Raw genomic sequence first — 14,197 nt, 5'->3', positions numbered from 1 at the left:
GAAAATAAAAAAAATTTAACCAAAAGTTAAATTGATAAAAGAATTAAATAGAAATTTTAAACATTATAACTTTTACCTTAAACATTTTATTCTACAATTATATTTCTTGTAATATTTTGCCGGAACTTTTTACATATGTTGTGCACTTCGAAATAGATGACCCAAGATTATATAATTATAAATACACAAAAAAGCACAGAATTGAATAAAAGAAAATTACGTTCATAAATTTTAACAATTTTACGTTTTTTTCATCTTTCATTTTTCACATTTTCAAATTGATATAAATTTAATTTTTATGGTTATTTTTAGGTTTTATAACTCAAAATACGTAAAATTTTAAAAATGTATAAACTTTATTCGATTGAATAAGAATTTCTAAAGCTCAATTTTTTATATCCTTTTTTCAATGTAAAATTATTTTTTTTAGATTATGGTTAGACACTGCGATTCAAGAGCAACGGACAAGGAGAAATCCTTGTTATATTAAATATGATGATAAAATTACATTTGAAGAATTTTTTAATTCTATTCAAAACATAAAGATCAAACCATTGATATGCATTTGGTTTATTTCTGATTTTATAAGTTTAATTGAAAGAGATATGAAGTGTCTTTTATAATATTATGTATTAGTATTCCCATGCTATCTTACGTCTTTTTCTTTTTCTTCAATAAATTGTAAATTACTCTTGTTTAACATACTTGATTAACATTTACCTATAGGGTAGAATTTTATGACTAACAAATTAATATTGATAAAAATTGTATGGCTTTAATATTTACTGAATCCTTTTACTTTTTTTTCAGAACTTGTAACTGCATTACCAAAAAATTGTAAAGTTATATTATTACACGATCATAAATTTCTTAAATGTCGACATATATGTCTACTTTTATCCAAAATTCCATTTATAAACATACAAAAATTTGACTTATCTAATGTAATGCATAACAAAAACATAAACAAAACAACAGAATCTTCTTGTAGACGGACGAAGTAACGATCGTATTAATCGCCGAACACCTTTATGCGGAAGAGAATCCCCTTTGCCTGAAAGAAACGCATGTTCAGAGGCAATATTGATAAGGCAAACGAAGAAGGTGTTGACGTGTAGCGATTACTTATTGTATAAATCACTAGATTTATATTTGATTGAGAGAAATTTATTGAGACATGTAAACTATTTGACAAGCTGAATAATAATAAAGAAGTAAAAGTTTATAACAACAGATGTTTTGTGTTGCTAAGTAATAAAAGATAATTGAATATGTTTACAAGGAAAATTGATAACAAGTGTAGAAAGTGTAAGTGTAAGTGTAAGTGTAAGTGAAAGAGTGTTAGAACGCCACAGTACTCCCCCCAAAGCGACGACTACGTTGCGAAATGAACTTTTTTCTTAGCTGGATAAGTTCTTAAAGGTCTTGAAACAGGAACGGAAATAGAAGCAGGAACATCTAAACTGGTTGCAGGTTCCGTAGACGAAGAGCAAGGTGAGGAAATAAAAACTGCAGAGAAGTCTTCTCTAGGAAGAAAAGCTGGTTTAAGCCGTTCTGTAGAAATATTGGCAATTTTACCTGAAACATTTATAGAGAACAAATAATCAGAAATGCGTTTGACAACAAGAAATAGTCCAGAATAAGGAGGTTGAAGAGATTTCTTGACAGCATCATCACGAATCCAAACATGAGTACAATCAAAGAGATTTTTATGTACAAAAGGAGATTTCTTGATGTGTTGACTGGTTGGTGAAGATCTGACATTTCTCATATGAATTCTGTGTTTCTCCAAAAAGATTTTAGGATCTGCAGGAAAATCCTCTTCAATAAAAAATTTTCCAGGAATCCGAAGAGTGGTTCCATAGAGTAAATCCGCAGGTGAAGCTTTTAAATCTTCTTTAAAACATGAACGAAGACCAAGAAGAACAGAAGGAAGAGATTCTAACCAATTCTTCGTCTGATGACACATAATGGAAGTCTTGACAGTCCTATGCCACCTTTCCAAAATGCTATTTGAAGCAGGATGATAAGCAGAAGTTCTTTTCCTGTCACAACCAATCAAATTGATTAAAGCCTTGAAAAGAGCTGCTTCGAACTGCGATCCTTGATCCGTGGTGATAGTTAAGGGAGGACCGTATCTAGCTACCCAATGAGTATAAGAAGCTGTAGAAACAGTATCAGTAGAGATTTCCTTAGAGGGATAGCTTCAGGCCAACGTGAAAAACGGTCAATAATCGTAAGGCAATAACGAAAATTTTGACAAGATGGAAGGGGACCAATCAAGTCTAAATGGACATGTTGAAAACGCTGATCAGGAATTGCGATTTTAACAGGAACATTCTTCGTGTGTCTTGAAATCTTAGAGCGTTGACAAGGTAGACACGTACGAGTCCATTCTTTAATGTCTTTTTTCAAAGATGGCCAAATAAATTTTTGTAAAAGTTGTTTAGCTGTTGATCTTCCACTGGGATGAGCAAGTCCATGAACAACATCAAAAATTCTCTTGCGAAGAGGTTTAGGCACATAAAGACGAATTAGTTCAGAAGAACAATCACAATAAATAGGAGAAGTTGAGCCAGTAAGAATAAGTGTCCTTAATTGAAGAGAAGAGTTTGAAGAAAGTAAGTCTTGAAGTTCTTCATCTTCTTTTTGAATATCAGCCAACTTATCAAGAGATACTATAATTGGCATTGAGACTGATTCAATTCTTGATAAAGCATCGACTACAAAATTTAACTTGCCTGAAATATAAATAATATCAGAAGAAAATTGGGCTATAAAATCCAATTGTCTGATCTGCCTAGGAGATGCTTTATCAAGTTTTTGACGGGAAGCGTAAATCAAAGGCTTGTGATCTGTTCTAATAATCAGTTGACGTCCTTCAAGTAAATATTTGAAGTGCTTGATAGCTAAATAAATACTAAGAAGTTCTCTATCGTAAGTGCTTTAATTCTTCTGAGTTTGATCAAGTTTTTTTAGAAAAGAATGCAATAGGTTTATTAACATTACCGATGGTTTGTTCTAGAGACGCTCCAACAGCAAAATTAAAGGCATCACAAGTTAAAATCAAAGGAACGTGAGGTACAGGATGAGAAAGAGTAGTAACTCGAAGAAGTTCTTCTTTGCAGTTTTGAAAGGCTACTTCAGATTCATTATTTCAATGGATAACTCTTCTATCTCTCTTGCTACTATCCTTTAAAAATTCAGTAAGTAAAGCTTGATGTTCGGCTGTATTTTTAAGACAACGACGATAATAATTGATAATGCCAATAAATCTACGCATATCATGAAATGTCTTAGGTTTAGGATAATCAATAATATATTTTACTTTTTCTGTTGTAGGTTTAAGGGGTTATCCCTAGTCAGGAAGCCGAAAAATAGATTTGAGAATTTTTTTTGCATTAACTATAAGACTTGTTTAAAATTGGGTTGGTCTATGTGAGAGAATATATTTTTATGAATGTAATATAATTTTTTAAATAAAAAATATTAATAATTAAAAAAGATACGTCCATCCTCCTGAAGGCCCTTTCAAAAAACTGGTTTTGCGGTGTCCACTGCTGCTCGAATCTGGATTATCTGAAATCAAAAAACCAAAAAGATTCTGTTAGTATATGAATATATCTTGTTCGTGAACGAAGGAATTTTTGAAAAAATAATTTTTGACAAAATGGCGGCCGTTTTAACGAAAAACGTAATTTTTCGGGCTCTTAATTTTTCTTTTTTCTTCAATTAAAAAAAAAGTTTTCATTAAAAAAAAACCCTTCGTTCACGAACAAGCCCTAGATACACAGAATAAGTACGAAAAATGTTTAGGTCGATTGCTTTAACGGTTCTCGAGATATTGTGGACATCGCACGGGACTTTTTAGAAAAATGTAATTTCGAGAAAAACGGGTTTAAAGTTTGCGGTCTACTTATCAGTAGAGTATAAATTTAATTTTTTTAACTTACACAGAATCATCGATTCCAGGCCCATAAAGTAAGCCTTCTGCTGCCGAAGCCACCTCCAAAGCATCAATTTTCTTCTGTCTACGATGCTTTCTGGCCTCTTGTGTATTTTCTTGCGCGCAGCGCTCGGCAATAGTGACGCGTCCCTCGTCTTCGTCTGCCACGAATGCATGGGCATTTGGGCCAGTAGAAACTCCCATCGCTTGCATTATTTGTAACAAAGCCTTTGAGCCTTCATTAAAAACACAAGCTGACACATATGCAGCTATTTCGATTGGTATTAAGCCGCCTGGAAGAATTTTTGAACTGATTTTCCAAATCAGTTGATTATAACTTTTGTTGTTATTTTGCGTAAATCCACCAACACATCGATCTAATAACTCTTGTTTACTCAAGTCCTTGTAAATTGGCTCGATAGCCGTTAAAACATCAATCGGCAAAGCGTCGTAGGTGTGTATAAAACTTTTTATTTTTTGCTTCTGATTGCTTGGTAACTCTGCGTATGCGCGCTGCCATTCGCACCACGATTCCGCTCCCGCCGGGCAGAGGTCATGTTTCGGATTTTCGTTTGTTGAACTGTAGTGATTATGTGTAGCCCAAATAGCTGTTTTCATATTCTCTGCTGAGTCATAATTTCTACGTATAGCTAGACCATAGTAAACCGTTAACTTATCGATCATTTTACCGGTTAGTTTGCCTTTGCCGCCGAGCCCTTTATTTTTCTTTTTACACTCACGTAATCGCGTGCCCATTCTTTTTTGGACGTGACCGATACATTTTTTTTATTTACAGTAATGTTTTCATAAGGTGCGCAGCTGCTGCGCGCTGCTTGCTGCCGCGCGCTACCTGCTCTCGGAGCGGTCCCTACGTTCAAACTCGCATAACTTTGTCAATTTTCGTTTGATTAATATGAAACTTTCAGAAAACATTTTTGAGATGGCATACTTTTAGAATATGCAAAAACCTAAAAATCGATTTTTTCGTCTTTTCTAACTAGAGATAACCCCTTAATACCTTGATTTGAAACTATTCGAGAAAAGAAAGTTCTTTTTTCCAAAAAGACATTTGGATACGTTAATTGACATTCCGGCTTGTAATAAACGATTAAAAATAATGCGCAAATGGGCAATATGTTCTTGTTCATTTTTGGAAGCTATAAGAATGTCGTCAAGATAGCAAAAAGCAAAATCTAAATCACTGAGTAGTGAATTCATTAATCTTTGGAAAGTTTGAGCGTTACGAAGACCAAAAGGCATGACGAAAAATTCAAAAAGTCCAAAAGGTGTGGTAACTGCGTTCTTGTGAATATCCTCCTTGGCGACGGGTACTTGATAGTACGCTTTTACTAACAAGGAAACACAGGGAAGTGTCCGCCTCAGATTAAAACAAGTTTTTAATATGTTGTAGTACAGATAAAAATAAGGGACACGTATTTTTTTATAAGTGCCCGGACACACTTTAAGGGGGTGAAACACCCCTTTGAAGAAAATCGGTTTTTTTTTTTCGAAGCGTATGCCGTCGAAACTATAAGAGATAGAAAAAAATGTTTTAAATAAAAGTTGAATGGCTCGAAGAGTAATTTATAAGCGGAAAAGAATTTTCTTTTTTTAATTTTTTTTAATAGTTTCCCCTACCACTTACCTATTTCTTTTCAAAATTTTTATTTTTTTTATAAGCAAAATAAAGCTTATTTTATTACGAATTTAACGGTATATGATAAAGTTACGATACAACATTCCCATTTTCCAAAAATAATTAAAAACGTCTCTATACGCACGGTACGCGCACCCGTCCGCGCGTGTACTACGGAAGTGACTCCCTCCGATTTCGACATGCTTTTAATATGTTGTACAGATTAAAATAAGAGACACGTATTTTTTACACGTGTCCTAATACACTTTTAAGGGTGAAACACCCCTTTGAAGAAAATCGGGTTTTTTCTTTCGAAGCGTGTATCGTCGAAACTATAAGAGATAAGAAAGTTGTATCGTCGAAACTATAAGAGATAAAAAATGAAATTTCTAACTAATTTTTTAATTAGTTTTATGTTAGTTGTCTTGTTGTTAGTTGATGAGCTGGCGTTAAATAGTGAAGATATGGAATGTGTGAGTAATAATTTTTTGTAGTCCAAGTCTCCTTATCTGTAAAATGTTGAAGAAAACAACTATTCTAGTCGAATCATGTGGACCAGTAAATAAATGTTTAACTTATATTAATTACATATTATTTTCTAAACAAGAAACTAATGTCTTACAACACCGTAATTGTTGTTATTTTTTAGTGTAGTGTCGTTTTATTTTGTAGTAAATGTGTTTTTCAATCTCTGCATTTTCATGTTAGACACAGATTGTCCTCAAAATGTTTTTGTCATCTTATGCGAGAAAAACATGCATTCAACTTTCTTATCTCTTATAGTTTCGACGATACACGCTTCGAAAAAAAAACCCGATTTTCTTCAAAGTGGTGTTTCACCCTTAAAAGTGTATTAGGACACGTGTAAAAAATATGTGTCTCTTATTTTAATCTGTACAACATATTAAAGGCACGTCAAAATCGGAGGGAGTCACTTCCGTAGCGCACGAACGCGCGGACGGGTGCGCGTACCTTGCGTATAGAGAGGTTTTTAATTATTTTTGGAAAATGGGAATGTTGTATTGTAACTTTATCATATACCGTTGAATTCGTAATAAAATAAGCTTTATTTTGCTTATAAAAAAAATAAAAATTTTGAAAAAAATAGGTAAGTGGTGGGGGAAAGTATTAAAAAGAATTTAAAAAAAAATTTTTTTTCCGCTGTTATAAATTACTCTTCGAGCCAATCAACTTTTATTTAAAACATTTTTTTCTATCTCTTATAGTTTCGACGGCATACGCTTCGAAAGAAAAAAACCGATTTTCTTCAAAGGGGTGCTTCACCCCTTTAAAGTGCGTATGGGCACGTATAAAAAAATACGTGTCAATTATTTTTATCTGTACTACAACATATTAAAAACTCGTTTTAATCTGAGGCGGACACTTCCATGCGTTTCCTTGTAAGTCAGTCTTGGAGAAGATATTCTTACCGTAAAGTCCAGAAGTAAAATCTTGAATATGAGGCAGTGGGTAACGATCAGGAACATTGACCGAATTTAACGCACGGTAATCACCACAAAGTCTCAAAACATTTTCCGATTTGGGAACCATATGTAGAGGAGCTGCCCAAGTACTACTCGAAGGTCTACAAATTCCTTGTTCCATCATGAACTTAATTTCCTCCTTGGCGAACTTGAGTTTTTCCGGAGAAAGTCTTCTGGGAACTGAAAATTTAGGAGATCCTTCCGTGATTATACGATTTTCGATTCCATGAGACTTCACCGAAGAAAGAGGAGCAAATCGAGTACGTCCAGGAAATTCTGCTAAAATCCTGTGATAAGGAGAGTCGGGAGACGTGGTACATATAGATAATTCTAAAACTTCTTGGATCTTTCCAAAATGTTTAAGGCCAGTAACAGAGTCGATCAAACGTTTGTTTTTAATATCAACTAGGAGATTAAAATGTCCGAGGAAATCAGCACCTAAAATGGGACGTTGAATATCCGCGATGCAAAATTTTCAACAGAAATTTCTCCTGAGGCCAAGATCCAAAGAAAGAGTTTTAGAACCGTAAGTATGAATTTGAGTACCATTAGCAGCAAAAAGTTTAAAATTAGTTGATAATGGTTTAAACAAAACTCTCTTAGGAACTAAGGAAATATCAGCGCCAGTCTCAACAAGAAAATGTAAATTAGAAGATTTGTCAAAAATTACGAGGCGGTGACAAGGTAAACCGTTGTAAGCAGCCTCAATCTTCAACGGCGCTTCTAGTTTTCCTGAAAGTCAGTAAAAGTTTTTGACATCGTACAAGGAATGGTACATTTCTTTGCTTTATCACCAAATTTTTTATGATAAAAACAAATTGACTGATCTTTAAAATTAAGTTTTTTATTTCGTGAATTTGATCTAAATTTTGATTTGCTTCTAGATCGGCTAAAAGATCTGCCATAACGGCGAGAAACTTCAAGCGCAGCGATTCTTCGTTCCAAATCAGAAAAATCCGACTGTTTAGAGGTTGAGGTATTAACTTCCGCGACTTGAAAACCAGTATCACGTTCAACAATTTTATCCGCAAGTTCCGAGAGCTTGACTAAAGGTACGTTTTCAACAACAGCAAGAGTCGCTTGAACTCTATATGGTAAGCGTTGTAGCCAAATCGAATGTAAAATATTATCTGCTAAAGAACCACCGAATAATTGACGGATTTCACGTAAGAGTTCTGAAGGTTCTTGTCATTTAACTCTATACCGGCTAATAATTGTCTCAAACGTTTTTCTTCCGAATCCGTGAAGCGGTGAATGAGTGCTTTCTTTAATTGATTATATTTATCAATTTCAGGCGGATTTTCAACAATTTCCGAAATCGCGATTAAAGCTTGCTCATCGAGATGACGTATAACGGAACTATATTTAATATCTTCGGAACGGATACGGTACACGGTAAATTCACTCTCAATCTGAGCAAACCACAGCTTAGGTTGCTTATACCAAAATGTTGGAAGTTTCAACAGGCGAAATTCATTAGGATGGATCTGAGTGGACTCACCCGATGATTGATGTTCAATACCAGAAGGTAAATTTAAAATTTCCATTCCGACCTCTTGTTGAAGACTCAGAATTGACGCTGAAGTTGAAGTAGTTGAAGTCGACGGAGTTGACTCAGATTTAACAGGAGTTCTATCCACAGGCATTTTATTAATGGTTTGATGCTTCCAGAGAAAAGCCAAGACAATCCAGGAATCAAAATTCGAAGATTTTTGTTGACACCAAAAAGCATTTCAGAAATCAAATTTTCCGCGTCAAAAGATATTTCAGCACACACCGTTATCACGCCGGTGTCACCAAAAATGTAGTGATTACTTATTGTATAAATCACTAGATTTATATTTGATTGAGAGAAATTTATTGAGACATGTAAACTATTTGACAAACTGAATAATAATAAAGAAGTAAATGTTTATAACAACAGATATTTTGTGTGTTGCTAAGTAATAAAAGATAATTGAATATTGTTACGTCCTGCGGAGTAACAATTCTTTTCTTTCGAAATCGATGCAGCCAAGCGACCGAAAATTTCGAAAAGATGATCTATCTTTACCGCGCAGATACGCTAAAGTCGAGTCAATACGGCTGGTCCACCCTTGACACGTGCCGATTTTGGCGGATGATTGACCCCATCGACACGAAACACTTGTCGCGCAATTAATAGGTAGCGCGCGGGCAATAATAAGAGACAGTACACCTGCGGATTAAAATCCTATAGAAATCGTAGGCGGAATCAGGTATAAAAGGAAGGAGCTCCGGAACCCGCGAGCACTTACTTACTTACAGTCATTTACAGTCACCTACGAGCACTTACCGCACCTTTTTCATTCTGCTCAATCGCTCATTTTTCGTTCGCGATTCACTCTAGTTCGATCCGTCGCACATTCCGTGACATTATATGTCCGAGTTTGTGACGTTCGGATTCGTATTTATCGTATTTAAATTTGACGCGGCATTGTGAGATCCGAACACTCTGAGTGCCAACCGTCGACCAACCGTCCGCCGTTGTAAGCTGAATCCGCTCCGCCAACCACCAAATCGTTCGCACCTTCACAACTTCACCCAACAGTAAGTCTTAGCCGTCCATTATTATTATTTTTTTTTACTATTCATAAGACTACCTTCTCTCTCTAATAAGATATTTATTATATTTTCTCAAAACACTCATATACTCAGTATTATTGCACCACCCTTCCTTTCCTCCCTCTATTACTCTCTCTCTCTCTCTTTATTTCCCGTAGGATACAATCGAGCTCTGTCGATTGGATCCATGACTCTCTTTACTTCCCGCAGGATACAATCGAGCTCTTTCGATTAGGTCCGCGACTCTCTTTATCTCTCGCAGGATACAATCGAACTCTCTCTCTCTCTTTCGATTGGGTCCGCGACTCTCTTTATCTCTCGCAGGATACAATCGAACTCTCTCTCTCTTTTCGATTGGGTCCGCGACTCTCTTTATTTCCCGTAGGATACAATCGAGCTCTTTCGATTGGGTCCACGACTCTCTTTATTTCTCGCAGGATACAATCGACCTCTTTCGATTGGGTCCGCGACTTTTTATTTCCCGCAGGATAAAGTCGAGCTCTTTCGATTGGGTCCGCGACTCTTTATTTCCCGCAGGATACAATCGAGCTCTTTCGATTGGGTCCACGACTCTCTTTATTTCTCGCAGGATACAATCGACCTCTTTCGATTGGGTCCGCGACATTTTATTTCCCGCAGGATACAGTCGAGCTCTTTCGATTGGGTCCGCGACTCTTTATTTCCCGCAGGATACAATCGAGCTCTTTCGATTGGGTCCGCGACTCTTTATTTCCCGCAGGATACAATCGAGCTCTTTCGATTGGGTCCGCAACTCTCTTTATCTCTCGCAGGATACAATCGAACTCTCTCTCTCTTTCGATTGGGTCCGCGACTTTCTTTATTTCCCGCAGGATACAATCGAGCTCTTTCGATTGGGTCCGCGACTCTTTACTTCCCGCAGGATACAATCGAGCTCTTTCGATTGGGTCCGCGACTCTCTTTATCTCTCGCAGGATACAATCGAACTCTCTCTCTCTTTCGATTGGGTCCGCGACTCTCTTTATTTCCCGTAGGATACAATCGACCTCTTTCGATTGGGTCCGCGACTCTCTTTATTTCCCGTAGGATACAATCGAGCTCTTTCGATTGGGTCCGCGCCTCTCTTTTTTTTCCCGCAGGATACAATCGAACTCTCTCTCTCTCTTCTTTCGATTGGGTCCGCATCTCTCCTTTCATTTTCTGCTGGATACAATCGAACTCTCGTTCGATTGAATTCGCAGCTTTCTTTCCTTCCATCGGAAACGAAGAATTCCGTTCCTTTTATTAATTCAAACTTTTTCCTTTTTCTTTTTTTTTTCTCTTTCAAGAAGTTACAATATAGATTTTATTTTCCTTTATTAGAAAGAGAGAATGTAGCCTTAATTCTCAAATTCATTCTAGTGCATAAGCGAGTCCCTGAACATAAATCTCGAAGAGGCATTAAGAACTGTCGGAATCGTCGAAACAAGAAGCTCCGGAAGCTTGGCGCATCGTTATCGCTCTACGGAAAATTACACAATCAGCGAGGAAAAAATTCTGTTTTGCCTAACGCTTTAATTAATTTAAGAACTTCCGGCGAACCGACCGATTCATCTCCACCAGTCTCAAATCCGTCCCCCGAATCATTGTCTCTTTCCCTCTGTCGTTATCCTTCCCCCTCTTACTCCCCTGGATCTTATGTAGAAACAGATTCCAAACAATCACCAGGGTCACCTTCTTCTACCTTCGATCCCTTGGCAGAGCCCTTAGCATCTCCTCGGGATTCAACCTTTTCTCCTACAGACTTTCCTCCTACACCTTCCCCCGATTTTTTTCATCGTAATCTCGATTCACCTGTTCGAAGACCACCGGAAGATCCATACTCCCCCGCGTTAGAGTTTCCTCAAGAAAACCCGCATTCCTACTCATTATTTACTCCCGAACAAATAGAGAATATAGGAAACGAAAATATCGAAGCGAATCGAAGAGTAACCGACGAATTGGAAGAAATCTTCGACTCGCTCCAAAGCCTACCTGGATAGCTAAATATCCCCCTGATCACAATATACACCCACACACGCACATTTACACCTCGTTAAGCACCAATGTAACCAATTAGAATTTAAGTTATAATTGCGTTTTTTATTAAAATCAAAGATTTTTCTTCTTTTATTTATACATGTTCTCTACTAACACAAATGTTATTTGCAAATTAATAATTATTATTTTAGTCATCACTTATCATTGTAATCGATTATTTCTTTTATTATGTTAAAATAAATTGTGATCCTTAATTTTAATCATTTTCGTTTATTTCAATCACCTCTAATTCCCGCTCCGATAAAATTGCACTTGGTCCGATCCCGCGTAAAAGCGATTCAATTCGTTTACGCAAAATAAGGACTACACGAATGCAAGAGTTTGAATGAGTCATAGGTCGTCATTCTCGACACCTGACCTACATTCTGACTCACCTGACGCATTCGACTCGTCGCACTCGCCCGGAGACATGTGTGCGCGAGATTAGGCCTGTCCCGTTCTTCCTATCTCGCTCAAATTATTTCCCTAAGTCTCTACCTGCCAATCGACCCGAGAGACCTATTTCGAGAATTCTGGACGTAACAATATGTTTACAAGGAAAATCGATAACAAGTGTAGAAAGTGTAAGTGTAAGTGTAAGTGAAAGAGTGTAAGAACGCCACAGACGCCGCGACACGCACGCCATCTAATAACAGTGACGCGACGCACGACATACAGCAACAAGACGGTTAGCAACAGACCAGCAAACACGTTGTAGATTATGTTGCAGAATATATCTCAGAGTGTAATTACCAAGTAAGAGTATCTCATTTGCTTCCATTACATCCTTGGTTATCCCTCCGCAAGGAATAAAGTACCTTATATATATATGTAGAGAGAGATAGAAAGGGAAAGAGAGAAATAAACTGAAGGAAGGTATAAAATAATTTTACACAAGATATATGTATAATAACAAAATAAAATACATTAATTGGCAGAAAAAATTGTAGAATACCAACATTTGTTGCAAGGGTAAGAAAAACTGTCAAAAACCTTATCAGTATTCATAAAACAAAAATAAACTCATGAAATTCAAAACTTAATTAATATGCTAAAGTTGAAATGTAATTGTATATACCTATACATGTTAAAAATACATTAATTAATTTTTAAAAAAATGTGATAAAATTAATGACTATCACAAATAATCACAGTTACAATAAAATTAATCACACTAATCTAAATATTATTAATTATAATTATTCTAATATCTATTGAACACTACTTTTTACTTATATAATAATTTAAAAAATAAAATTTGTACATTTATTCCTATTGCACATTTTAAAACAAATAAAATTAAATCAAATGAAAAATAAAATCTGAAAAATAAAAGAACAATTAATAACACACATATATTGTACGTATGGAAAAAAAATTGGCTAGATGAAATTAAAAAATTAAAAATTATATGCAAAATAATATAAATAAAGAAGCAAAAATCTAAAGCAAGAAAAGTAGCTAGATAAAATGAAAAATTATGCAAAATAATATAAATAAAAAAGCAAAGAAGCAGAAATTATATTAAGTACCATCATATGTACATTTCTTTCCATATAAATTTTCTGCATTATGCAGTTCGAGATGCCTTGAGTCAACTTGAAAATTTGTACAATTTTTTTTTGCGATTGAAAACTGGATCGAACAACACAAATTGAAGAGACTGTATCATTATCGGTTTCTTTTTTTATTTTTTACATCGGTTACAATAGAAAATATTCGTTTGGCCTCGGCATTTGAGTGAGGAAAAGAAAGAACTATTTCGACTATTATACTGATTCTAAATTTGGAAACATCTTTTTCCCATCGAAATTTTGAAATTCTAATATCTTTTTCCACATTTCATCAATTTTTAAGCAAGCTAATTCTTTTTTTTCTTGATCATTAAAACTTGTTGGTAAAATAAGCCACTCGAAAGCTCATTTAGTTATATCGATATTATGGTCTACCCGTTTCGCGATAAAAGTTAAATCTTCAATCTCTAATCTACCTTCGTCATACAATGCAACTTTAGGATCTATAAAAGTTAATTGTTGGAAAAGTTTATCTTTAAAAGGTAAACGTTTAAGCATTTCTCGAACTGCAGTAATGTAAAATTCTAAACAGTTCAATCTAATCTATTGTGCGCATTTTGCAGATAATGTTTCTAAAAAGCTCTCGCATTCCGGTCCTACATTAACTTTTTCTCTAAAATTAGTTTTATTATTAATATCTAAATTAGCAATATCTGTCAAAATTTCAGGTTTAATAAAATTTAAAGCTATATACTTAATTAATCGTCAGCTACTTTCAAATAATTTACGTATTAAAATATCACGCGATTGAAATAAAGCATTAAATGTATTGAAAAAATTTAAGGAATATTTTAAAAATAACATATATGCTTTGATTGCATCATCATTTAAATGGTCTAAAATAACTTGGGCAGATTTTAATTTATCTTCTACTGTCGCTAAAATGAAATAACTTTATAAAACTTCCCAGTTATCTAAAAGTCTAATAACACATTGA

General features: G+C 35.0%; 3 protein-coding genes across 3 annotated transcripts; all 3 read right to left on the bottom strand.

Annotated features, from left to right (window-relative positions):
* Nucleotides 1-1,375: 1,375 nt before the first annotated feature.
* Nucleotides 1,376-2,691, bottom strand: LOC120357300. The gene is made up of 2 exons (XM_039447462.1): nt 2,388-2,691; nt 1,376-2,163 (listed from the first exon to the last, which is right to left on the bottom strand). Exons 1-2 carry the CDS (start codon nt 2,689-2,691, stop codon nt 1,376-1,378), a joined length of 1,092 nt encoding a protein of 363 aa, XP_039303396.1.
* A 14-nt stretch (nt 2,692-2,705) lies between these two features.
* On the bottom strand, nt 2,706-5,332 carry LOC120357099. The gene is made up of 2 exons (XM_039446777.1): nt 3,954-5,332; nt 2,706-3,579 (listed from the first exon to the last, which is right to left on the bottom strand). Exons 1-2 carry the CDS (start codon nt 4,700-4,702, stop codon nt 3,576-3,578), a joined length of 753 nt encoding a protein of 250 aa, XP_039302711.1. The 5' UTR covers nt 4,703-5,332; the 3' UTR covers nt 2,706-3,575.
* Nucleotides 4,958-8,712, bottom strand: LOC120357299. The gene is made up of 5 exons (XM_039447461.1): nt 8,271-8,712; nt 7,945-8,196; nt 7,613-7,798; nt 7,013-7,504; nt 4,958-5,295 (listed from the first exon to the last, which is right to left on the bottom strand). The coding sequence occupies exons 1-5, from the start codon at nt 8,710-8,712 to the stop codon at nt 4,958-4,960; spliced, it is 1,710 nt and encodes a 569-aa protein (XP_039303395.1).
* Nucleotides 8,713-14,197: the final 5,485 nt, after the last annotated feature.

Source organism: Solenopsis invicta, chromosome 3, assembly GCF_016802725.1.
Source record: "Solenopsis invicta isolate M01_SB chromosome 3, UNIL_Sinv_3.0, whole genome shotgun sequence".
NCBI classification, from domain to species: domain Eukaryota; kingdom Metazoa; phylum Arthropoda; class Insecta; order Hymenoptera; family Formicidae; genus Solenopsis; species Solenopsis invicta.
Note: the sequence above shows the minus strand (reverse complement) of the source record. Positions and strands in the feature narration are given on the sequence as shown.